Consider the following 26,329-nt stretch of genomic DNA (forward strand, 5'->3'; position numbering starts at 1 on the left):
CTTAAGGCCCTGGCATCTCCAATACACTGAAGTCTTCTGCAACTAGGTTGCACTTTTACAAATAGCCTCTCGTCGGCTACTTCTCTGCATGACCCCTTCAGTCCTAGGCCTTCAACTGCCACTGAGACTGCACCTTCACCAGTGCCCTCCATGGCCTCTCAGCTGCTCTTCATGACCCCCTCATGCCTTCAAAACCAGTACCACCTGGGTGACTCTGACACATTACCAAGTACAAGTGCAACATGAGGTACAAGTTTGGCTATCTGTGGAACACAGCTTCTCTGTGCTCCCAAAAAACACTTCCCAGAAGATATCATCTCAGTGATTCTGGTCTCTTCTTAGTCATGACTAATTTCTTAGCTCCAGCTAACCAGCAACAATTGACCCAGGAATGCAAAGGCTTCGCTTTAGTAATTCTGGTATCTTGTTAATCAGTGCTGATTCTTCAGCCCCAGTTAACCAAAACCACAGAATCTTAAATCAAAATAGCAGAGGCCCTGACAGAGTCTTAAATCTTCCCTCTGAAACTTCACAAGCCAGGCCTCCATCTTCTGCACTGCTCTCAGCATTCTTACCTCCCAAGCTCCTACAGAACATCCCACTGAGGTCTCAACACTCAGTGGCTTTTCTAGCCTGATGTTCCAAAGTCTTTCCACAATCCTCCCAAAAACATGGTTAGATCTGACACATCAACACCCCACTATGCTGGTACCAGAGTCAAAAGCCTCATGGAAGTGTGATGGAGTAGAAAATAGGAGACTGGATGTAGAAAATTGGATACATATGGAGCAGAATGTGGAGCAGCACCAAGAAGATCTGGGGATCAGAAGAGGGTGCTTTTAAAACAGAGGACATACTTGAGTATGTATCTGCACATCAGCATGATGAAGTGAATGTGATCGACTAGAATGGAAAGAGAATAGCCGTGGGAGCCTTGGCTTTGAAAGTAAATGAGTGTGGAGTTCAAGGGCCAGGCCCTCAGCTGGAGAACAGTCTCTTTACTCTGCCCAGAAGGAAAACAAGGAGCACAAATCTAGATGTAGTCAGTAGATTTGGGAGGGAAGACCCCAGATCAGCTTTCATAATGAAATGAACTCAGAGAGCAGCCGTTGAGTATGGAACAGAGGAGGACAACTGGAGATTTGAAGGGGGTGACAATGATGCAATAGTCTTCCCAGAGAATGAGAACAGGAGAAGGAACTACCACCATGAGCTGCAACTGTTGAACAGCACAATCCGCTTTCAAATTAGGGTGAAATATTTTCAAGTAAGCCCCTTTCCATTCCTTATCCCTGGGTAGTCACTGATCTACATCCTACAATTTTTTTTGCAATAAATAATATGCACGTTGACCTATATTATTTTCTATCTTGATGCTATCTTTCTAATTTAATTTTTCATTGTCCATTGTTAATACCTAGAAAGAGAACTGATGCTTATACCGATCTTGCATTCTTGAACATTGATAATACACCCATCAACTTTTATTTATACATTAGGAGCTTGTGCATACAAATCCACTGGATTGTCTGCATACATGATCATGCTACCAGTAAGTAAAAAAAGGTTGCTTACCTTTCCAATTTTGGTTTAAGGATTTTATTTTGACGGCTTTCAGAGTTTCTGCACTTACGTCCTTGCCATGTATGTTTTACTATTTTCCTTATTTTAAATGGTTATAAGATTTGTTACAGGTAGGATCTAGTGTAAATTTTACTTCTCTCTTTTTTAAAAAAAAATTATTTGCATATGTATGAATGCTTGGCCTGCATGTCTATCAGTGTACTGCGTGCAACCCTGGTGCCCAAGGTGGTCAGAAAAAGGACATCAAATCCCAGGGACTGGAGTTACAGATGGCTGTGGGCTACCACATGGGTGCTGGAAATTGAACCTGGGTCACTGGGAAGAGCAGTCAGTGCTCTTAACCTCTGAGACCTCGCTCCAGCTACTTTCTTCTACTTTTTAAACTATCCTTTGAGCATTTCATATGTGTTTGATCATATCAGTCTGGTTTCCCAACTCCTTTCCAGTCCACCCCCTTTCCCTACACAGTCAACTTTGTGTCCTCTTTTTTTCTTTTACCTCAATTCATGGAGTACAAATTTGTACCACCTGTATATTCTTGGATTGTGTGATCTTCCATTGGAGCAGAGTCAAATAACCTGGGCTCAGACTCTTAAAGAAAATCATTTCTAGCTTTTTAAAGAAACTTCACCCTGAGTTCTGTAGTAGCTGCACCAGTTTGCACACACACACTACGGTGAAAATGTGTTCTCTCCCACATCTATGTCACCATGCATTATTGGTGTTTTATTTTTTTTCAGGTTTTTTTTATCTTAACCATTCTGATAATGAGACATCTTAAGCAGTTTTCATGTGCACTTCCCCGGTAACTCAGGATGTTGAACTTTAAAAAAAGAAATGTTCCTTGGCCATTTGCGTGTTATCTTTTGTGATATCTTGTGGGTTTTTTTTTTTTTTTTTTGGTCAGTCCCATGCAGCATTTTAAAAGATTACATTTAAATCGTTTAAAAGTTCATATATGAGTACTGTGCTTCCATCCTTTCTCCATTTCCTCTTCTTCCTCCACACCCCTCCCAATTCCACCCACATTCCCTCTCATTTTAATTGAGTTCTTTTCTTGATGTTTATTATTTCTTTTCATTCTTTGTATATACTAGATACCAACACTCTTTCAGATGAACAGCCAGTAAGGATGTTTCCCTATTTCTGGGCTCCCTTGTCACTACAGTGATGGTGTTCTGTCGAGAAGTGTATTGGTTGCATAAGATCACATGTATTAATCACTGGTCTTAATTCCTGTGCTGTTAGAGTTCTGTTCAGAACGTCTTTTTGTGTACCAATAAATTCAACAGTATCTACTTTCTCCTTTATCAGATCCAGGATACCAAGCTTTATGTCGAGATCCTTTATCCTTTCAGAGTTGAGTTTTGTACAGGGTGGTCAGCAATAAAAGAAGCAATAAACAGTTTATTAAGCCACCTACCTATTCGTGAGCTGGTTATACCTGTCTCCTTCCCTTAGATTATAGAAGATGCCAGCTGTGTTCCCTGTGGAGCAGAAATCGCTCTTCTTGCTTCACCACATCTTCATGTAACTATCCAGTCTGACCATTTGTTGAACACTTTGCCTTTTTCTCCAAAGTATATTGGGGTTCTCTTAATAAAAGAAAATCGTGTAGCTATAGGGACATGAGCTTGTCTGTGGGTACTCAATTCTATTCAGTGTGTCTAACTTGAAATCTGGGATGGTAATTCTTCCCTGGTTTTTATTCTTGTTCATGATTGCTTTGGCTATTCTGGATCTTTTGGGTTTCCATATAAAATTTAAGATGATTTTTCTTCACCGGATGGTGGTGGCTTTAAGGTGTCTTTAAGCCCAGAACTTAAAAAGCAGAAGCAAACAGGTCTCTGTGAGTTCAAGGCCAGCCTGGTCTATGTGGAGAGTCCAGGACAGCCAGGACTACACAGAGAAACCCTGTTTTGTTTGAAAAACAAAACAATTTTTTAAATTTCTGTAAAGAATTGTGTTGAATCTTCTCTGACCATACTGGCATGCCACTGGTATTGTTATTATGTCAATTTTGTTCAAGTCAATCATATTGTTGAAAGTTCCTGGGTACATCCTCCCTGTTATTTCTAGGGGACTATATCTAGCAGCATTAACTCTATAGCACAGAAAAATAGAGTTAACTAGTTGTTTTGCTGATCCTGCCACAAAAATAGAAAAAATAAGGAAGAAATCTTTCTTCCATTAACTCTAGGTGTTTCCAGTTGATGGATGTATTAGTCAGCATTTTCTTATTTTAACAAAATACCTAAAATAGGTATCTTATAAAGAAAAGATGTATATTTAGAGAGTCCAAGCTTGAGTCACACATTTACACAGTTCTGATAAGGGCTTTGTCAGCTGCATCCCATGATGTCAGGAATGTGTGTGTGTGTGTGTGTGTGTGTGTGTGGTCTTTCCTTCTCATGGAGCCATCAGGTTTCAATTATTGGAGCTCCATTTCTTTCTCTTTTTTTGACAGGGTTTCTCTGTGTAGCCCTGGCTGTCCTGGAACTCACTCTGTAGACCAGGCTGGCCTCGAACTCAGAAATCCACCTACCTCTGCTTCCCAAGAGTGCTGGGATTACAGGCATGTGCCACCACCGCCCGGCTTGGAGCTCCATTTCAATGACCTTACCTTAATTACTTTCTGAACATCATGGGCAGATTAAGTTTCTATCCTCTTAAATACCTTAAAATGAGATTTAAATTCCAACAAATCAACCCTTGATTTACATTTACATTGTTTACAATACAGAGCAGTGACATTGTGGCATAATATATATGTGTATATGGTATAAAGGCATTAAGTGTGAGTGTGTGTGTGTGTGTGTGTAGAAACCCACAGAAGCACTAGGAACCACGAAATAGGTCATTGATGCCTCTACTTCTATGATGTTCTCTCCCATTTGATTTAAGTCACCTATTCCTGAGCTATCATACCTGTTTCTTTCTCCTAGACTACAGAAGATGCCCACTGTGTGCCCCGTGGAGCACAAATCCCTCTACTTGTTTCAAGATTTACCAGTTCCATTTGGAGGGCCGTGGTTATGAATGGGTTAATATGATTCAAAAAGGCCCAGTATTGCTTTAGCAAACCGCTGTGTTTCCTAGGCAACACAATGCCTGCATTTCTCCTGTTTGTTCTTGTTCATAAAAGTCCCTATGGAGGGAATGGTGAAAATATTAACATTGGCCACCACTCAAGCCCTTGCTCTCCCCTTCCCCCTCCTCTGCACTTGACCTTTGTCTCCTATTGCATGGAAAATATTGAGCCAGGGAAGTGTGAATTCTAAAAACCTTAGGGGTCTCTCCTTCATTAAAGGATGATCTGTGATCCTTTGTCTCATCTTTTGATTCCATCCTCTCCTGTCTCATTTCACACCACAGGGCTGAACAGTATCCCCTCCCCCCTTTCCTGTGTCTTCAGTATCTAAGCAACTAGAAGCCCTGTTGCTCTAGCCTGAATCTATTACAGCTTGCATAAAAACAAAAATCAAACCACAAAATCTATCTTCCTTCTGAGCCCCACCCACTATCCCTTCTTTAGGTAAGTATTTAGTTCATTTATGCTGCCATAAGAGAAAAACACAGGGTAATACTGTGTAAATGACTGAAATTCTGGAGGCTGAAAAGTCTAAGATAGAAAAGGCCTGAGTCATCCATCTCATTGCAGAAGGGAATGGAAGAGAATCTTTGATAAGGAATCCATCCATGTGGTAACATTAGTCCATTCATGAGAGTGGCACCATTGTGGGTGGGTTACTTCCCACTAAACCCCTCACCTTCCATCACCACTATGTTGGGGATTAAGTTTGGGGGATGCATTCAAACCAAAGCAGCATGAACTAGTAGTATCTTCTGAGCAGGGCAGGGCAGGGCAGGTGCACTCATGAACTCACAACCGAGGTGGGTTCCTACAATATCAGGCCAGTCCAGGATGGACAGGGGAGGTGCCCCCAAGACACCACTCTGAACAAAGTAGCTTGTTGGCAAATAATGAACATCTGCCGGGTGGTGGTGGCACACACCTGTAATCCCAGCACTCTGGGAGGCAGAGGCAGGCAGATTTCTGAGTTTGAGGCCAGCCTGGTCTACAGAGTGAGTTCCAGGACAGCCAGGGCTACACAGAGAAACCCTGTCTCAAAAAAATAATAATAATAATGAACAACTTCTGAGGAAAGGCAAGCTAGTTTTCTTCAATGGTGTAGCCAAAAGCAGATGACTGGGGATCCAGTGGAAAACCCTCCAGCCATTCACATACATACAGTAATAATTGGGCTAAGTGGGCTATTTTTTAAAAAGAAGTAGAAGACATGATGTTATAAGGAAGATACAGGAAGGGGGCCTGGAAGGAATTGGAGATAATAAATAGGATATAAACATATCATATTTCTTTGTGAACTTGCCAAAGAATGTGTAATGCTAACAAGATTATTTTTTTAAAAAACAATAGTATCAGAATTCTCAAACATAAATTTTAGAGAACAGATCTCAACTCTTAAACACCCCACTCACTCCCGAGAACCCTCAGTACAAGGCTTTTTCTTCCCATGTCATATGAAAAATTGACTCTGACACAAGTAGCCTGGGCTTCTTAACTACCTAGAATAATCTTTTCATGGTCATCTTTCTTGCTTCATTTGCACAATATTGTGAACCTCTCCTTCTTCACTTTCTTTCTGTCAAACCACATATCCTGGAGACAACTCAGTGGTTTAAGGGCACTTAATTGATTTTTCAGAAGCCCTGAGTTTGAGTTCCAACATCCATGTGCTAACTTACACCCAAGGATCCAACACCCTGTTCTAGCCTGCATGGGCACTCTGTATGCATAGACTACAAAGACAAATATGCAAGCTAAACACTCTCAAGACTGAAATGAAAACAAATAAATACTTAAAACAAGATACCATGTTGGCTCTTTTGTTCTGTCTACAGCCTACTAGAAACCTAGAAATGCCTAATAATGTAGATAAATAATACAGTTATGATACAGTATATGCTGGAGTTCACAAAGAAATATACCTGTATTTTTGAGACACTAATCTTGTTCTCTTTAATTTTCCAATTCTAACAGTCTTGAGGAAAAAAGAAACAAAGCAAAACATTTGAGTATCTACTTAATTATACCATTAACCAAACAAAGGAAATTCAATCAAAGACATTAGGGACAAGTGAGATTCCCTTAGGCGTACCTGGGAAAGGAGGCAACTGGCTGATCAAAGCCAGCCACTTGCCACACAGTAATATAACATCAGATCCTCCCTCCCCCACTGTCATTTTGTTCTATTGAGAAGGGGTTTATTGCGTTGTAGTTCAGGCTATTGATAAATAATCCTTCTGCCTCGGCTTCCGAAATGCTGAAATTATAGGTGTGGCCCAGCCTCTTTTTTAAAGACATGCTAGAAATACAGGTTTTCTGAAAGGATCTGGTGTTTACATGTTTATATAAAGATGTCCCACGGCAAAGCATGCAACGCTGGTATATTATTTGAAGAGGAAATTACTTGAGAAGTATAAATTCAGAAGGGGCCATTTGGCTATTTGTTTTCCTTCAAAATGCAAGCCATAAATAAATAGTCTTTGAGGGTGCTATGCAATGTGGTGCACACCTATCATCCCAACATTCAGAAGGCAGAGGCAGAAAGATGGTAATAAGTTCAAAGCCAATTTGGTCTGCATTCAGAGTTCAAGGCTACCCAAGGCTAGAGTGAAGCCTTGTCTTAGAAAAACAAAAGCAAGGGCCAGAGAGATTGCTTAATAGTTAAGAGCATCAGCTGCTCTTCCAGGGGACCCAAGTTCAAGTCCTAGAATCCACATGCTGACTAGCAACAACCTATAATTCCACTTCCATTGGATCTGAAACTGTCTTCAGTTGCAGATACCACACATGCAAGTCATACATAGACATAAATGCAGACAAAATACCCATACACACAAAATAAAAATTTTTAAAGCAAAAGAAGACCAAAAAATTATTTGCAGAATGATGTTTTTCCAATATCAAGGTAAAAATAAATAGCCTTGGTCACCTGAGACTGGTCATTGGAGCTGCAATGATTCTGAATAAAGTTATTACACACATACACACACACACACACACACACACACACACACACACACACACACATATATATATATATATATATATATATATATATATATATATATTCCTAAATATACTTCATAATGTTACTTCTATGTATGTTTTCAGGGCTGACCATTTAGCATTGTTAACTGATTGGGATGCTCTTCCCTGGGAAGGACCACTTTTCCTGCCCCCAGCTTTCCTCAGTTGCCTATAGTTCTTTGTGTAGGGTTGAGGCCTTATGGGCATTTCAACATCCAGTTTGGCATGGCCACTGGTGTTGTCTTTGTTCAGCTCAAGTTTGGATGGTCATGTTAGAGAGACTGTGTGTATGTTTGCATGTGCAAGCAATAGCAATTAGTGAAGTTTGGAGTTTGAACATGATTTGAAGTAGAGGTTGGATATATGGAAGGGTTTAGAGGCAGGTAAGGGGAGGGAGAGATGCTGTAATTAAATTATAATCTTAAAGATAAACAGAAAAGTTACTGGGCAGGATAGATGGGTTGGAGGTTAAGAGTGCTTACTGCTCTGCCAGAGAACCTGAGTTTAGTTCTTAGCACCCACATCAGGCGAGTTACAATTACCTGTACCTGAGGACCAACAGCCTGTTCTAGTTACCTTCACAAATGGAACTCTGTCTCTCTGTCTTTCTCCCCCTTCTTCTCCCTCCACACACAAATAAAAAATCTAAACTTTTAAAAATAAAAGTTTTGTACTTTTCCCTTTTTAATCAGCTCTTGGATTCATTAGTTTCTGTAGCTATAGCTAAAACATCCATAAAAGAACTAAGGAAGAAGTATAGAAGATCTTTCTGTCCCCTACTTTTAAATTGAATCTTTTTTTTTTATTGAAAGAACTTGAAAATCAAATAAACATGTGTTTGATTCATCCCTAACCACCAAGGCCAACAGTTTTCACCCTTGACTTAGCACAGAGTACAATGAGCCGCGGAGAGACCTATGCCCTCTGTTCTCTCAGTGATCTAGTTCAACACCATTGATTTCAGCTACCACCTACACAGCCTCCTATCACCTTCCTTTCTTCTTCCGAACCAGACCTGCACCTGAGACACAAACCCAAATGGCTGCCTGGGAACGTTATTGGCTGTCTTCATGAGGATGCTCCTGTTGTCTGCACTTGGACAGCACGAGTCTGTATGTGCTTCTTCTCAACACCACTATCTGTGATTCTAATCTGTGTAGGTTAGATATGTTAAGTACAGCAAGGTCTTGGACCTCTACTGAGCTCCAATGTAAAGCCAATGTAGTTGGTGGTCCAGGTCCCAGGCTTTTAGGCATAGTTCCATTTAAATATGAAGTCTTGCCTGCAATTTTGTTCTTCCTTTCCTGCATTTTCTAAGTCCCATCTACCCAGCTCTGTAACATGTGCCTTAGCAATCTTGGACTATAGACCCTCACTCTCACAATCTTAATGCAAGCCCTATGGTAAGGCTCTTCACTGATACCATTGTTCAGTGACCACCTCTCTGACTGCAATCTTAATGCTCCTGCCAGTATAATACTTCCAAAAAGGAAAAAATGATCTCAAGGAGAGAGCACAGGCTCTGGGGCCACACTGCTAGATTTAAATCCCACTTCTATCTTTCACTGACTATGTGACAAGAAATTTCTCCGTGTATAATTTTCTTATACAGAATAAGATTATAATGTAACTCAGCTTGTGAGCGGGTCTTAGAGAAATAGAGTGTTTATAGCATTCAGTAACTGCATATTCTCTGAGATGTTGCATCATTTCTGGCTACAGTAGGGTTGGAGTGTCAAGTACGAAGAGATAGTAGAGGAAAGAAGCTAACAGGCCAGATCAGGAAGAGCTGGGTTTCCTGGGAAACTGATGAAAAGGAACCATATAAGAAATTGACTGCTAAGTGCCCTTGGTATCTGTACCCAAAGGGGTAAGAGTAAATACTAGCAGTAGAAGAAGCTTGCCTGCCTTGAATTCTCAGCTGAGCTTCCATTCCTCTCTCTCAGGAGCGGGGCAAGAGAAAGAGGCTTTATATCCCCAGATTAACCATTTACTACCTGCAGGCTGCACAGATAAGGAGGTGTGACTGGGGTAGGAAGGTCTCTTCAACCCAGTGCAATCTCAGGCTATCTACTTCCAGACTCATAGCTGCCAACACTTGGAGCAGTTGAGCAACCAGAGACAGAGTGCTTGGTTCCTGACTGGAGGTTGAAGGTGAAATCCAAATAGTGCACCAGTTAGGTAAATCTTGCCTCAGACTTTGGACTTACTTTCCCTGTCAACAGGGAGTAATTACAAGGTTTTTCCAGAATAGGGCACGCGCTATGTCATATCTCTATGCCTTCGTTCGAAAAACTTCTATCTGATTTCTTTGGAACCAAATTGGAATCATATGGGCATGTTTGTGAAACTGTTAGAATGGAGATAGAATCGCATAATGGTAAACACCTAACATATAGATCCCAGCTGACTATGAGTTCTGACCTGGTTCTTTACTAGCCGAGTAACATTAAGGAAATTCCTCCTTTCTACTTAAGTTTCCTCAGTTGTGAAATGGGGATAATATAACCAGTATCCTTATGGAGTTTCACAAATAACACATGGGGTTAATCCACAAAGTAGTTAGAATATTACATGGCATGTAATCCATGCTCAGACAATGTTCGCTATTATTAAAGATTCAAGATTTCCCTGGCTGCCGTTATTTGCTTATCTGTTGCTATGATAAAACATTGACCAAAATCTACTCAAGAGAAGGGATTATTTCATTTTACAGCTTCCCAGAGGGGAAGTTGGGGCAAGAACTCAAAACATGGGCCTGTCAGCAGGAACTAAAGCAGAAGCCATAAGTGGACACTGCTTTCTTGCTTGCTCTCCATGGCTTCCTTAGCCTGTTTTCTTACACCCAGAAACAGCTGCCCAGGGGCAGCATACATCCCCCACTTTAGCTTACACCCTCCTACATCAATCATTAGTCAAGAATCTAAACCACAGATATGTCTACAGGCCAATTTTGATGGAGGCATTTTCTCAGTTGAGGTTCTATCTTCTCAGATGACTGCTAAACAACATCAAAAAATAAATTAAAAAAAAAAACCTAACCAGAACATAGGCTTTACACAACATCCTTGGAAAGAACAGATTTTAAGTCAGGCAGTGGTGATGCACGCCTGTAATCCCAGCACTCTGGGAGGCAGAGGCAGGTGGATTTCTGAGTTCGAGGCCAGCCTGGTCTACAGAGTGAGTTCCAGGACAGCCAGGGCTACACAGAGAAACCCTGTCTCAAAAAACCAAATCCAAAAAACAAAACAAAACAAACAAACAAACAAAGAACAGATTTTAATAAGTCTCCTTTTCTGCAGATTCTGTTCACTCTCACTAAAGAGTGAAAGACCAGTTCCCTAGAGACTCCATTTTTAGCTACCTGATAGAAACAAATTCTACCCAAATGTACTTGTCTATATAAAATCTCTATAAAGTGGGTCACACTTTCCCAACTGCATGTCCACCTCCCTCTTACTATGTCTATAGCATGTATCTGTCATCTGAGGTAAGGGATTTTCATCCCTAGCCAGAACACAGAACCTCACAAAGATCTAGAACTCAGCAGAGGCCAGCAAAGTGGAAAGAGCTGAGTAGATCCTTATAGGTCTCCATCATGCGACCAGCAATTACTGCTCCTGTCTAAAGACTCAGTACCATGGTGCTAATCAAGTCCTTATCAAAAAACTAGCTAGTAGCTATACCATTTTATTTTCTGTTTTTATTTACACTTTAATTTTTTCTTGTTTTTTACAATAATAAAATATGCTCATTTATAAATGAGAAAGCAAAAATGACCATAATCTCATACTCGAAGATAATTATTATTACCTTTTAGATTTACCTTCCTCCAGCCCTTTCCTCTTATGCGTGTGCATTTAGCATGGTGTAGTTCCACAAATATTTACTGAATACCTATTGTATTTCAGGTGTTGTGCTAGTTTTTAAATTTTGCTAACTTTATTTTGTGTATGGGTGTGTTGCACGTGTATATCTGTGCATCACCTGTATCCCTGGTGCTGGAGAAGGCCAGATGAGGGCATTAGATACTCTGGTTGTGAGCCACCATGTGGGTTCTGGGAATCCAATCCAGGTTATCTGGAAGAGCAGTTAGTGTTTTTAACCTCTGAGCCATCTCTTTAGTCCCCAGGTACTGTCTTAAATACAGGAGACAGAGCAGTGAGGAAAATAGACACAATATCTCTTCTTGAAAAACTTATGTTAAAGTCAAAGAAATTAACAAAAATGAGAACTAATAGTTATGTTATTAGGAAGGATTAAATGTTATGAGGAGAGCAAAATGAAAACCAGGAGTGATGGAAGATATTTTTAATTCCAGCACTCTAGGGGATGAGACAGAAGAGGAAAGAGTGCAAGGTCAGTCTGGGTGACATAATGAGTATTGTAGCCTTGGCTACATAAAACTGTCCCCAAATGAATGAATGAATGAATGAATGAATGAATGAATAGGTGAATAGAGAAAAGAAATGAGGAGTAGAATGGAATATTTCAATAATGGAAAGGGAGGGTGTGACCCATAATAGGAATCATAAGTAGGATCTCTGACTTGAAAATATGCCATATTGGAGAAGTCACTACAGCTGGAGCATAAGCATGGGGGAGGGGAGGCCAGAGTTCTAAAGGTAACAGTGGGTGAGAGAGAACAGATTCTCCTGAGCCTTGAAGGATACTGCCAGGGATTTGTTCGATTTTACTATAAGACAATAACCATTTGGGGATGTTTATGTGGTTTCCATGTTTTTCCTATCATGTATCATTCTATGTAGTTTTTCTATATCAATCTGTGTTCATATTTCTGAACATGTCCCTGGGAAAATTTTTAGTATTTACTGTCTTCATAAAATGAATGTTAGGGACGGTTTAAGGCATTTGGTGCATATTGCTGAGGGGCTTTCTAGAAGCCTATGCCTGGTTACAACGTAAGTGGGTTCAATAACTATTCAAGTGCCTACTATGTATCTAACATGGTCTAGGGATTTGAAATAGCTTAGTGAACAAAACGAGTCTTGTATTCTAGCAATTTCCTTCTTGCCAGCGTTTTTCAGAATACTTGTCGTGTACATGCCTGCCAACACCAAGGATTTCTACCATGAAGAACTCCAAGGGAAGAGAAAAAAAAATGAACCAATAATTGGAATGATGAAAAGTGATACACTCCTTTGGATTTGATTAGTGTTGTGGTTTAATAGTTTCCTATGCATTTTCTAACTAATCAGGCAGCTTTCTTGAAAGGCCTTTTTAGAACCATTGAAGATTATTTAAAGGAGGCAGTTTGAAATCAAGAAAAGACAACATCTATTTTGGGTCAAATACATAGGATCTAGGGATTCCTTCCCAGCCACAAGTATGTACAATGAAAGTCTGACGTTATGTGGGGGTTTTTAAGTAACAAGGATCCTTGGTTATTTCTAACTTGAGAACCTCCACCCTGGACAATACCTAGCCATCTGGCATGGATTCTAACAAAAGCCAGACAGGAGGGATGCTTTTGAACAATTTCAGTGTCCCAGTGCTCGCAACAGCCCATTTCATTTAACATTAAATAAAAACATGTATATTTTAAACTGTATCATCTGAGGTCTTACAGTGCAGACTTTCTATTCTCCACAGAAAATAACACTTCTTTCCTTGGTCTGGAAAGATGGCTCCGAGGTTAAGAGCACTTGTTCTGGTTGAGGACCCTAGTTCAGTTCCCAATACCCACACGGTGGCTCACATCAGTCTGGAATTCCAGTTCCAGGTGAACCAACACCATCTACTAGTCACACAAATGTGAACAGAACACTCATACACATGAACTAAAAAAATAAATCCTTTATGTAATTCCCCTTCCAGAAAGGCACTGATCTGAATAGTAAATCTCTGGCCCACCATGCAAACAATTTCTATGTCTTTAATAGTAGTTACCTTGGGAAAATGAATGAAGAGTGTGAGGAGAGGGGATTCACTTTTTCTTCTATGTTTTTCCATAATTTGAACTCTAACAGTCTTGCTATACAGCCCAGGCTTATCTTGAACTCATAGCCTCCTATTTCTACCCAGAAACTGATGGGATTAAAAGTATGTGCTGCCAAGACTAGCCCGTAATTTTTAACTTTGAATAAATATAACTTCAAAAAGTTCGAGCTGGAGTTGTCTGGGGGACCTAATGACTTCCTTTTTTTTTTTTCTTTTTTAACTAGTGTTTGAGCCAGGCATGGTGGCACATGCATGTAATCCCAGCACCTGGGAGGCAGAGGCAGGCAGATTTCTGAGTTCGAGACCAGCCTGGTCTACAGAGTGAGTTCCAGGGCAGACAGAACTCCACAGAGAAACCCTGTCTCGAAAAGACAAATAAAATAAAATAAAAATAAAAATAGTGTTTGTATTAGAAAAGAGTAGGTCAATATGTTGTCATTTGAAAGTACTTCTAGTATGATAAAATAAAATGTGTATGTTCCCGAGTTTCATTTTTATTGCTTTTATTATATACATTTAAGTACTTACATTTGTAATAATGAACTTTATTAATAATAATTAATTATTAACTTATTTAATAATAAGCTTGCTTTATTTACTTACTCATCTATTTATAAGAATAAACCATTTTCCCCAATACTTAAAGTGACTCATAAATCTGTGCAGTGGCAAACACACGCCTTTAATCCCAGCACTTTGGAGGCAGAAGCAGGAGGATCTCTGAGTTCGAGGCCAGCCTGGTCTACAGAGTGAATTCCAGGACAGCCAGGACTACACAGAGAAACCCTGTCTCAAAAAACAAAAAAAAAAAGGAGGGGGAAATAAAAAGAGAGGGAGAGAAAGAAAGAGAGAGACAGAGAGAGAGAGAGAGAGAGAGGGAGGGAGGGAGGGAAAGAGGGAGGGAAGAAGGAAGGAAGGAAGGAAGGAAGGAAGGAAGGAAGGAAGGAAGGAAGGAAGGAAGGAAGGAAGGAAGCAAAAGTGCCACGTGCAGCTTGTGAAAAATTAAGAATAATATAACATTATCCTGTTTCCTTTCGGGCTTCCCTTTACATATTTTTTGGGGGGATATCATCAAATTCACACTGTATATAGTTTTGCATGTATGTTCTCCCTGTATACTGAAACATAAATATTTTCCCTTGATGTGATGATGTTTGAATTGTCCAACTGTGATCTTATCACAATATACAGTGAATTAATTAGATGCTTTATTTGAACTTGGACTTTTGGGTTGTGTCCAGAGTTTCCATATTAAAAATGAATGTGTGATGAACATCTTCCTAATGAAATCTTGATCCTCATTCTAAGCAAGATGGATTCCTAGAAGTGGATTACTGGGACAAAAACTCTACTTCTAGAAGTGGGTTTCGTGAAAACACTTACTGCTAGCAAAAACTTATGCCAATGTTGATGTATGGGAGCATCCTGAGTTTCCCACCAGCGTGGTGTCCGTTTCTGCTCTTTACATTCATCCTATAGAAAGGAGGCAGAGGACAATGCTATTTCCATGTAGTTCTTAATTACTAACAAAACCGAACATTTTATATACTTTTATTCACCACTAATATTTCCTCATTTTTTTCCATTATGACTAGAAGATTTCACTAGTAATTTTCTTTTCTCTGTTTCTTTGTTTCTTTCTCTTTTTTTGCCTCATGTCTGTAAGTGTGGTATGTATTTGAGTGTACATGCGTGTGGCAGGTGCATTTGTGTGGATAGCAGAGGTTGAAGTATAGTGTCTCCCTAGCTAACCTGGATCTACTCTCCAGCTCTGGCATTAAAACCTAGCTGCCAAACCCTCTTGTCTTCTCTATAGGTGCTGGGGATTGGAAAGCTGGTCCTCACACTTGCATGCCAATGTGTTTTGCCTACTAGGCCATTTCCTTGGCCTCTTAAAGATTTTCCTATCAATTAAAATGAGCACTTAAAGATATAGATTTTTTTTTTTGCCATATTAGTTTCAAGTGAAAGTATTTTCACAAGTTTTTTTTTTTTATGTTTAGAAATATCTTTGCTGCTCACAGTCCTTTGTGAAAGGGATAACTGGATTCTAACTGGAGCCGAGTGCTCTCAGTTTGAGCTTGTTTCGTGATGATTAAGTTAAAGAGTTTTGACAAAAGATCTGGAGGGGCCGGTTTAGCTAATCCTAAATTTAGCTCTGGGGAAAAATGTGTGGGCTGGAATATAAAGATTGTTTGGATCATTACACTTTAAGAAGATGGGGGGTGGGCAGGGATTACAGCAGTCTTTGCCAAAATTTTTCAGAAGTTAGCCAATTCTCTGCACAAACCTCTTGCATGTAAGTGGTGGTGGAAAACTATGTACAAACAGGATGGAAAAGTCATGCTCTGCTCTGCAGATGTGTGCATGGCTTGGTTTTAATTATTCTCCTTTTTCTTCTGTTATCCCCTCCCACTTACGACCTTTTTTTAAAAAGGGGGGTAGCCAGATTAGGTCTCTGAAAAATAGGGGCAATCCTTGTTCCATAGAGGCCTGCTCCCATGTAGCCTGTTTGTACACTAGAGGCCTAGGTATCTAAAGGGATAAAACCCAAGATCTTTCCAAACACCAGCATTTATCTGGCACTATGCTCAGGGTTACTGTGACTGCCAAGGGTAGTTTCCAGAGACTTCAAATAGAAGAATGCTGTCAAATAAAGAAACTTTGAACATTATTCTGGTATTTTTATAGGAAAAATAAAAAGCTCAACAACAGAATGCCAGCTGCTGATTGCTGATGCCTTGTGACTAAGCATAATCGATGATTGCAAAAGAAAAAAAACCTTAAGAACAAACGCAAAATCTGTCGATCTAAGCTCCAGTTTTAATAGAGTTGATAGGCCTGTTACCTGACTGGCTGTCTGTCCTTTGGATATTAGTCCCGCAGCTTTTGGGCAAGAATTGGAGGAGAACCATCCGAAAATGGATGTTCGAATAGTCTAGGTCTGTAAGATGAAACGGAATTGAAGGCATGATTCTAGAGTATACTAAAACAGCTTCCTGGCTCTGAGTGTATGGCCAGGGGGGAGAGTATAAGGGGCTTTAAAATAGAAGCGAAGCAAGAGAGAAGCGATCACATTTTAGCAGACGTCATGTGCTGTGAGGAGCAGGCCCTAGAGGCAAGGCTTTCCCACAGGGTCAGCAGGAAGCTATCCACTGTACCCAGGAGACAGAGCTGTGTGTCTGTGAGCTGTACTACGCTCCGAGGGAGCCCGGAAACTGGGGCAGAGGCCCAGCAGGTAGAACAGAGAGGTGGGCTGGGCTAGGTTGAGAAAGGCCAAGACCCCGAGGCTACATAGGAGCCTAAGCTGAGACCGAGCCAGCCCGAGCCAGCCCCAGCCAGCCCGAGCAGGGCGGGGCGCTTAGGTGGCCACGAAGGGCGGGGCGTAGAGGCTCCGCCCTCTCTCAGCCCCGCCCCCTCCCGAGGCTTTTCTTCCTCTGCCACGGAGCACCGCGCGCCACTGTTCGCTTAGAGGGCGGAGGAAGCGGACTGTTCCGGAGCTCTGCCTAGCCGGGCCCAACCTTTGCTCCAAAGATCATGGCTGCCGAGGATGTGGTGGCGACTGGCGCCGACCCGAGCGAGCTGGAGGGCGGCGGGCTGCTGCACGAGATTTTCACGTCCCCTCTCAACCTGCTGCTCCTTGGCCTCTGCATCTTCCTGCTCTACAAGATCGTTCGCGGGGACCAGCCCAGTGCCAGTGGCGACAACGACGACGACGACCCACCCCCGCTGCCCCGCCTCAAGCGACGCGACTTCACCCCTGCCGAGCTGAGGCGTTTCGATGGCGTCCAGGACCCGCGCATTCTTATGGCCATCAACGGCAAGGTGTTCGACGTGACCAAAGGCCGCAAGTTCTACGGGCCGGGTACGGAGGCAGGGCCAGGGGGGTCGTGGAGACAAAAGAGGGGACCCTGGCGTGGGAGTGGGGCGGGAGAGAGGCCGAGGGAGGTGGGGAGCCCCCGTGGGAGGGTTGGAGGGACGGCGGGAGGCTTAGGGAGCGGGCCGGGGGGCAGGAGGCGCTGGGGGTGGGGGGTGCGTACTGGGGGATGGGATGCCCGAATGAGGCTGAGGCTTGGAAAGCTGCGGGTGGGAGGGACAGCGAGGTCCGATGGCCCGGGATGTTGGGCAAGTTTTCGAAGGTGGTGGGCTTTGGGGCGGGGGTCCTGAAAAGAGGGGACACTTCGGATTTGAGGGGAAAAAATGAAGGTGTTTCCAGAGAGGCCCAGACACTTGAGAAGACGTGGAGGCCGATGACGCCCGAGGAGCCATGGTGGAATGTAAGGGTGTGTGAAGAGAGAAAGTGGAGAAGGGGATTAGTGTCAGGTAGAGAAACATTGTTCCTGGCTGAGAATGTGTGTGTGTGTGTGCGTGTGTGTGCGTGTGGTGTAGACTGTGTGCATGCGCGGTGAGTGTGTTTGATGTACACCGTTTGTCTGGTGGGGGGGGTGCTTGGAATGTGACGTGTGTTAGGTATGTCTTTGGTATGTGTAAGTGCGTGCTGTGTGGGGTGGACTGAGAGGCTGGATGCTGAACAAGCGAACAAGCTTGATGGAGGGAAGAAGACAGTTGAGAGACCATGGTAACATGGCGAGATGGCCAGAAACACCATATTTAGTGTATAGGAGTGTGGGGAGACTGGGAGATGGAAAACAAATAAAATGAAATGAAATGGGGGTGTTGGGAGGGAGGGGTGGGAGGGTCCTGAGGAACAATAGGGTAAGGCTGTGAAGCCTGTTGGGTGGGGGGATTTCAGGAAAAGCCAATGGAGGGGAGGCTGGGGGGGGGCACACAAGGATGGACAACTCCCTAGGGATGAGGTTTTTCCAAACTGGATTGCCTATCACAATCACCTGATGCTTGTGAAAAATACAGATTCTTGGCCTGACCATCCCTAGCCACACTTACATCTCTGGGGGAGGGGAGTATCAAAATGTACGTTTTAATACTCTGCTGTGAGGAAATGGGGGAATCAGCCAGATTTGGAAAGCCCTGCTGCTTTCTAGAACATTTAGAGAGGAAGAAGAGGTTTTAGCTCTTCCAACATGGATTCCTCTAAGCACTAGGACCTCAGGGGGTGTGTTCACATGCACATTGGTCTGAGAGGGAAGACTAGCACTAATCTAAACCAGACATACCCACTCGGTTAAGTCTCCAGAGTCCAGCCAATCAAAATCACATGTGCAGAAGGCTTTTAGCGAACCCTCACCCTTCATTTCTGCTTTCAGACATTTTGGAAAATCATGTTCTGTAGGCATGTAACTGCAAAGTAATAGGGAAACTACATATTATTTGTCACTATACTCACACATTACCCATAAATAATGGTGTAAATACCCATAGTTATTAAGCTAAGCCATAAGGTAATCAACACAAATGCATGAGGCACCGTCATATGGTGGGATTTGCAAAGTCATCACTCGGATCGTCGGTGCTTTCAGAGAGCACGGCTGGAGTCAAGCTGTCTCCATTCTAACCAGGTAGGTTGCAGTTTGCAGAGTCATCCTGAGGCCTATGGCCGTGTATGCAGGAATAGCTACAACTGGGAGTCAACCTGCACTACAGTCTAGCCTAGCTGTCTTCACTGACCAGCTGTGTGATCTGGTGCAATGCCTTGTGGACGCAAGGCCTTAGTTTTTTCCCTCTGGGAAAATAAAAAAGGCAAGCAACCCCAATGTGACCAGCCCAAGTAGCTGCTCTCCATTATAGAGTGGGTTCAGGATCACTGATGAGATCATAGTGGAAATATTTTCCGTTACAGAGTACACCTAAAATGAAGCCATTTGAGTGTCTAGTACTATGTGCACAGCACTGTCGTAGGTGCTAGCGAGGAGTAGTGAGTGAAACACACAAACCTCTGCTCACCAAGCATCTAGTTAATATGCTTTGTAGGGAACAAAATATATTCTCTAAAAACTATTAATAGTTACCTTAGATCTTGTTTACACATGCATTACCAGTTCAGGGACTGTAATTTCTAAAATGGTAAGAATCCAAACCAAAACAATTTATTTTTTTCCAAGCACTAGGTGCTACTATTTCCATTAGCAGTATATGTTTTGTGAAAAGCAGATGAATTTTTTTTAAACTTTCTCTAGTGGGAGCATGCAATGGGGACTGAAAAGAGCCCCTAGTTTAGAATCTTAATTGCATTTACAAGTTGATCCTAAGGGTTTGACGTATATCTCAGCAGTAAGGTGCTTTCCTAGAATATGTAAAGCCCCAGTCCTACCAAAAAAAAATGGGTCTTAAATTTAATATGTTAGAAAGAAAAACAGTTGAGTCAACTAAAGTTTCAGATAACCACACTGTAATGAAATACCAGCCATTCTCCTAGTTGGTATGATGATTTTCATGTCAGAGTTGCTAGCTAGCCTACATTTGGGAAAATGAGGCATCATTTACCCCAAATTCAAAATGGGATTTAAAATGATCCACTGTCCTCAGACAAAAGCTTGCTATGATGTTATACATAATAGCATTTTCCAGGTTTTATGAGATTATTTGAGGCACTGATTGCAGCCTTTTTCAGTGAAAATTTTAGTGTTTTCACCACTGTTGACACTCATTTGTATGCTTATACTTAAAAACAGTACCCAAGCTGATCTCCCTTGTTGTGAGTTCTTATTTAAAATAAGACTGAAGGTTATATAACATGTGGAGAGGTTTTTGAACCACTGGTATTTGTAAAATGACTGATCCTACAGATGCCTTAGGGTTCATGTCTTACAGCTAAAGATCATTTAAAACATATCATAAGATATGCTGATAAGAAGGTTGATAAGAAAATGTTTTCATTTACACATTAGTGGTTAAGAAACCGTAATTTCAGCTGTCTTGGCTCAAGCACCTAGAATAGAGCCAACCTGTAGATACAAAGTCTTTGAGCTAATTTCTAACCCATGGAGTGTATAATCAAACATTTCCCCATCAAGACCACCCTCAAAAGAATCACTTAAGTTTATATTAGCCATGTGTGGGACATAGGAGATTTCAAGTGCTATACATTTTTATTTCATTTTACTTATTGAAGTGACAGTCTGTCAATGTCCCTTATGTAATGATCAAAGTGTCAGTATATATGCAGCTCAATAATGGAATATGAAGCCAGGAAGTGGTGCACTCCTTTAATCCCAGCACTCAGGAGGCAGAGGCAAATGGATCTCTGTGAGTTCGAGGCCAGCCTGGTCTACAAGAGTGAGTTCCAGGACAGCCAGGGCTACACAGAGAAACCCTGTCCCAAAAAAATAAAAAAGAAAATTAAAAGGAGGCTTTTGATGTTGAAAGCAAGGACGCCATCTTCTGTTTATGTGAGCTGAAGGGAGCTGTATTATCTAGTAAAGAATCTGTCTTTGGTTTCATTTTGTCTTTAAAGAGGGGCCATATGGGGTATTTGCCGGAAGAGATGCATCCAGGGGCCTTGCCACATTTTGCCTGGACAAAGAAGCGCTGAAGGATGAGTATGATGACCTTTCTGACCTCACTCCTGCCCAGCAGGAGACCCTGAGTGACTGGGACTCTCAGTTCACTTGTAAGCATTTCTTTGTTTTGCCTGGATCAAATTTCTACCAGTAATGCAGATTTATGATCAAACAATAGCTATTACTAAGTACCCTGAAATTGGGTGCATTTTGATAGGCTCCTGAATCTTGGATGGGTCAAGTTCATGGCCTAAAGGAATGGTAGCAGTGCTGAGTCACTTACTATGATGACATACCAAGGTTTCTTGATGTGTGCACTTTTGCATGAAGGGCTATAGATTCCATACTAGTAGGGGAAAGGACAGCGGCCCTCTTGCCTACAGGAAGAAAGATTTTCATAATAAGCCCTCTCTTGTCAAGCTTACTGTTTAAAAGTAGCCCACAGCTCTCTTGAAGAATGGGAAACTTGTGTTCTGCCAGAGCTTCTCATTGAATCTGATTTAGCCTAACTATAAATTAGGCCTCACCTATAAATGCTGATTATAATCCTCCTAGCAAACAATGGTGGCTGCATTGTTTTTAAAGAAAAAAAGAAACACTTGTTTCGGGCCTATGTATGTATGGAAGGAGGGTAAAGATTTTACAGCTGGGGTGGAAATAAGGGGTGAAATTTAAATCATGAGACTGCAGGAACAGGCTTCAGCCAAATCTAAGTCCCAAGGGTTAAAAAGATCATTTTAAGATTATTTCCCTGGCACAGATTTGAACTATAACAATCTTTTCCAGATTTAATGAAATGTATGTGAAGACCATGACCACTTGGTTTAAGGAAGATGGTTTTGGTGTGGAGGGGAAGCTTTTAATCTACTGATCCCCACAATAAGTTAAATTGTGCACTCTTTTGGCTCTATCCAACTGTCTTTTTTCAGAATAACCCGAGAGAGAGTTCTTGGTTAATAATAAGCCAGATGTGACACTACCTTTTGAGTTTGGATCTTGAACAGGCCAGGTACAAGTATAGCTTTCAAGTCAGGACGCAAATCTTTGGACTTTGAAAACAGCCCAGCTACCTTACATAGTAACTAACTTTTCTGGCATCAGTGGGAAACAAGCGATTTATTTTTCTTTTGCCCATAACTCCTTTTGCCTAGGCTTAACCCAGCCTGTTGTGACACCCCAGTGACACTCAGAAATCATTGTGGATTCCCCTTAAGCAGGTTTCCCAGGTGCCACTTGACTTTTATTTATCTTGCACAGTCCCAAGCCACAAACACACTTTATACTATGTTCAAATAGGGAAGTTTCAGTTGTTCCCAGAGATCGTTTCGCATAAAAGCAGCTTTAGTTACCTGTTTCAACAGGTAACTTGCTTACTCCTCTCAAGCCTCCCCATTTCAGAAAGGAAATGTGCATTAACCCTGGCTTCACTTGATTATAATGGAGCTTGCTAATTCTGACTTCACACCTAAACCTCTTGGCTACATCTTCAATCCCTTCCTAGTCCCTTGCCATTTCTTTAATTACCCATAGCCTTTTCCCACGCTGGGAAAAATGTCTGTCTTCTGCTGCCCTGTCAATGTGCTTTAACCATTATTGCAGCCTGTCACAGGCGAACACATCCTCCAAGCTGCCCCTAAGCACTGCTTCAGCTTTCTGTCCCTCCTAATTCTTGTCTGGTACTAATTTCTCAACTCTGGTCCGGGCTCTAGCTGTCCTTTCATGTGGCCTTCCAGCGTGGCTCCCTTTTTTGCAGTCCTCATTTTGGTTCACAGGCTGTCCAGATGCCATTTCATGAATAGAGGTTTCCAGTTTTCTTTGAAGCTGGCTCATATCTTTTTACTTAATTCTAGTGGGCTTACCCTCCTCCTGGCTGTGGTTCCTTCACATCTGCGTCTGCATACCACCAGCCTCCTGCTCACCCTGCTCAGCTGCTCTTACTGAATTCTGCCTTGCATAGCTGGGTGATAACATTGCTGGAGTACTATTTTGCTGTGTCATTCTTTCTCTTATAAACTTTCAGTACCTTTGCCACCTATAGGTGAAGTTCAGATTTCTCAGACTGGCTTTTCAGGTCTTTCATAATATTCCCACACACTGATTAGCCAGACTTATCTCTTACTATTTCCAAATGCCAATTCCACTCCTGATGACATGTTCTTACTGTTTCCCAGATATGCCCAGTCTTGCCTATGTGCCTTGAATGTGTTTTCATTTTTCTGGAAATACCTTTCACCCAACGTCTGTCCATAAATTTCCCAAAGCATAGCTTTCTTCCATGAAATGCCCTATAACCTCCCTACTCATAGTATGGTCTTACTATAAATACTTCCTACAGAGGCTCAGTTCATTTTGATATCATCTGACATGGTTTGCTACTTTATATTTGTATCTTTTGAACAAAACTCTTGATTCCATTTTTGGAAAAGAGTATGATATAATCCCTTTGTATCTATCAAGAAATCTAAGACATTGAGGGGTATATTGTGTGGACCTCTCATAAATGCTTTAAAATGAAATGTAGTGATTTTTTTTCTGTAAAGCATGAGAATGACGATTGTGTTTTTTCACTCTATCTCCAGTCAAGTATCATCACGTGGGGAAACTGCTGAAGGAAGGGGAGGAGCCTACTGTGTACTCAGATGATGAAGAACCAAAAGACGAGACAGCTCGGAAGAATGACTGAAGCATTCTGTGGAGCATATCTATTTTTGTATTTTGCAAAATCATTTGTAACATTCCAGTCTGTCTTTGCAACATGGTGATTTCAATATTTAGAAAAGTTTTGAACGTGCTGTAAATTTTTTAAGTAACATCACTAGTGACACCGATAAAATCAACTCATCTTAGAATGCATGATGTGTTTGTATGTCATCCAGAAAGTGAACTTCAGTGCTGTAATGCAAATGGTAAAGCTGTTTCTCTTCTATCTGTAGTTAGAACAAACTGAATTACAATTTGATTTTCCTGAGAGAGGGAAAACTTGGGTATTTCCACAAACTGGTCAAAATGGTAAGTGCACATACCCTGGTCAAAATAGTAAATGTACTGAAAATGAAGGATCGGCGACTAGCCATGCTCTGTAAACAAGCCCATTTTACCCAACTGACTTAACTGCATGATTTTTGTTTTATGTCCTCTAAAGCAAATCTGCAGTGCTCCAAAATCTATGGTATTGATTCAAAACAGAAGTCCAGTAACAGAATGAAACCTCAATCCTCGGCTCAGTTTGGGCAAACACATTGCCTGTGTTCGTGGACTGATGTATCATCCTTGTCCCCATGTGGACACTCTCCCACACACAGTAACTCTCACACACATGGTAATTGACAGTTGGAACTAAAACAGCAACTGAAAATTCAGAGTAGAACTTTGCAAAAGAAAATTCTGTTGCTTGTAGCAGGGCAATGGTTATGTGGTTATTGGCCAAATGTAAAGTTTGAGAGGAATTACAGGGCAGGAACAGGTGTGTGCTTTTCACAGAGCTTTCGCTGACATCTCTGAAGAATGAGAAAACACTACATGGCACTAGCTGAGTGAGCTTGAAAGGAAAATACATTCCTAAGGTAACAGTTAAATCCTTCTGTTGTTACAAACTCGTAGTCACTTCAAAAGTAGTAGTCAGGTGTCTAGGTCTTGGATAATACTCTTTTGGTTAATACTAAACCTAGCTTAAGTAGACTCTACAGTTGTGTAAATTTGTAAAAGTATTATCTGAACAACTAGTGAGGTTTCAAACTCTTGTAATTGTAGTTAAATAGTCATTGTATTTTCTTGTGAGCTGTGTTTAATGGTTTTACCTCAAATCAGAAAAAAAAATGAAGTGCTTGGGTCAGTTAATAAAAAGGATTTACCCAATATAGTGAGGCTTCCTTGCTTTAATTTTGTAAACCTAAGAGCCAGGGGAGGGGAGTACTGCTGCGCCGTGGCTTATTCTGGTCATGTCATGGCTTCTGCACTGGAGAATTCACAGCAAGATCAAGCCAGCCAAAATCCAAGCACCGACTGAAGAGGCACTCATAATCCCAGCCCACTGAGGAGCTATTGGTAGCCAATGGCAGCTAAGGTGGGGATAGTCAGTTTGCTTTGAAAGTGGCCGCTAGTAGGTTCCCCATGCCCCAGTACCTTGTACCTGTGTGCACATACAGGCAGCACTAATTAGATGTAGTGGGGTCGTTTTTTAAAAAACGACTGGGGACATTGGGGAGGGTTCAGGACAGCTAAAGTTTAGATATGATCATGATACATGGAATGTGTAAAATTCTCAGAAGAATAAATTAAACATTCTTAATTGGATTTTGTCATTTTGACTTTAGCATAAAACTGAGTTTAACTTTTGGGTGTTAAGACTTCCGTGTAGATAATAAGTTAAGGGCCTGCCTGAGCTACATAGAAGGAAGGAAAAGAGAAGAGAAGAAAGGCAACGAGTTGAGAAAGAATGCAAGAACTACTATTTTGTGAATTGTCAAATTCTACCTTGGAGTCAACTTTCTAAACTGAAGTCTAACGTCGTCACTAAGGTATCACATTACTGCTGAGTGTTAGGGAAGTATAGGGTTTATGGCAGGGAGAGTGTGGCTTTTATTTTCCTAAATATTTTTGAGGATTTCATACATACAGTGTTTTCATCATACTCGCTCCCTGCCTTTACTCCTAACTCCTCAGACTCCAATCCCTTTCCAACAATATGTCCTCTCTTTTCATAAACAAGTTCAGTTTATGCTGCCAATACACTCATAGGCAAGGGGTCATTCACCAGTATGTGGTCAACCTACCATGGAACACAGAGTGTTTGCTGTTTGATTCAGAACAAGCATTCACTTATTCTGTAATGTTTCAGAAAGAGCTTGTGAAACCCAAAAAGGAGCATTACAGCTCTAAAGTGCCCAAAGTTTAAGGTACAGCTACTTATTTTATGTACAAATACACGTAACTCTTGAATGATCCAAGACCCATTATGATCCTAAGCTCCCTGGATTAGACTCCACTTTCTGTACCCATATAGTTTTGGACATTTATAAACTTCAAGTTTCACACACACAACTGAGAAAGAGATGAAATGAAATCACATAGTATCAATTTTGCCACCATTTAACAGCACTGATTAAAGGTGCTATGCCAAACATGGTGGCAGACATCTGTATTCCCAGCACATGAGAGGCTGAGGCATAAGTTCAAAGCCAGCCTGGGCTACAAGTGAGACCCTGTCTCAAAAAGATGCACTGGGGCTGGAGAGATGGCTCAGTGGTTA

The 26,329-nt window shown here is 41.5% G+C and overlaps 1 protein-coding gene across 1 annotated transcript; it reads left to right on the plus strand.

Moving 5' to 3' along the window:
* Window positions 1-17,105: 17,105 nt before the first annotated feature.
* Pgrmc1 (progesterone receptor membrane component 1) lies at window positions 17,106-24,940 on the plus strand. Its single transcript, XM_052171170.1, has 3 exons — window positions 17,106-17,528; window positions 21,036-21,191; window positions 23,661-24,940. The coding sequence occupies exons 1-3, from the start codon at window positions 17,201-17,203 to the stop codon at window positions 23,762-23,764; spliced, it is 588 nt and encodes a 195-aa protein (XP_052027130.1). The 5' UTR covers window positions 17,106-17,200; the 3' UTR covers window positions 23,765-24,940.
* Window positions 24,941-26,329: the final 1,389 nt, after the last annotated feature.

The sequence above is a fragment of the Apodemus sylvaticus genome, chromosome X (genome assembly GCF_947179515.1).
Source record: "Apodemus sylvaticus chromosome X, mApoSyl1.1, whole genome shotgun sequence".
NCBI classification, from domain to species: Eukaryota; Metazoa; Chordata; class Mammalia; order Rodentia; family Muridae; genus Apodemus; species Apodemus sylvaticus.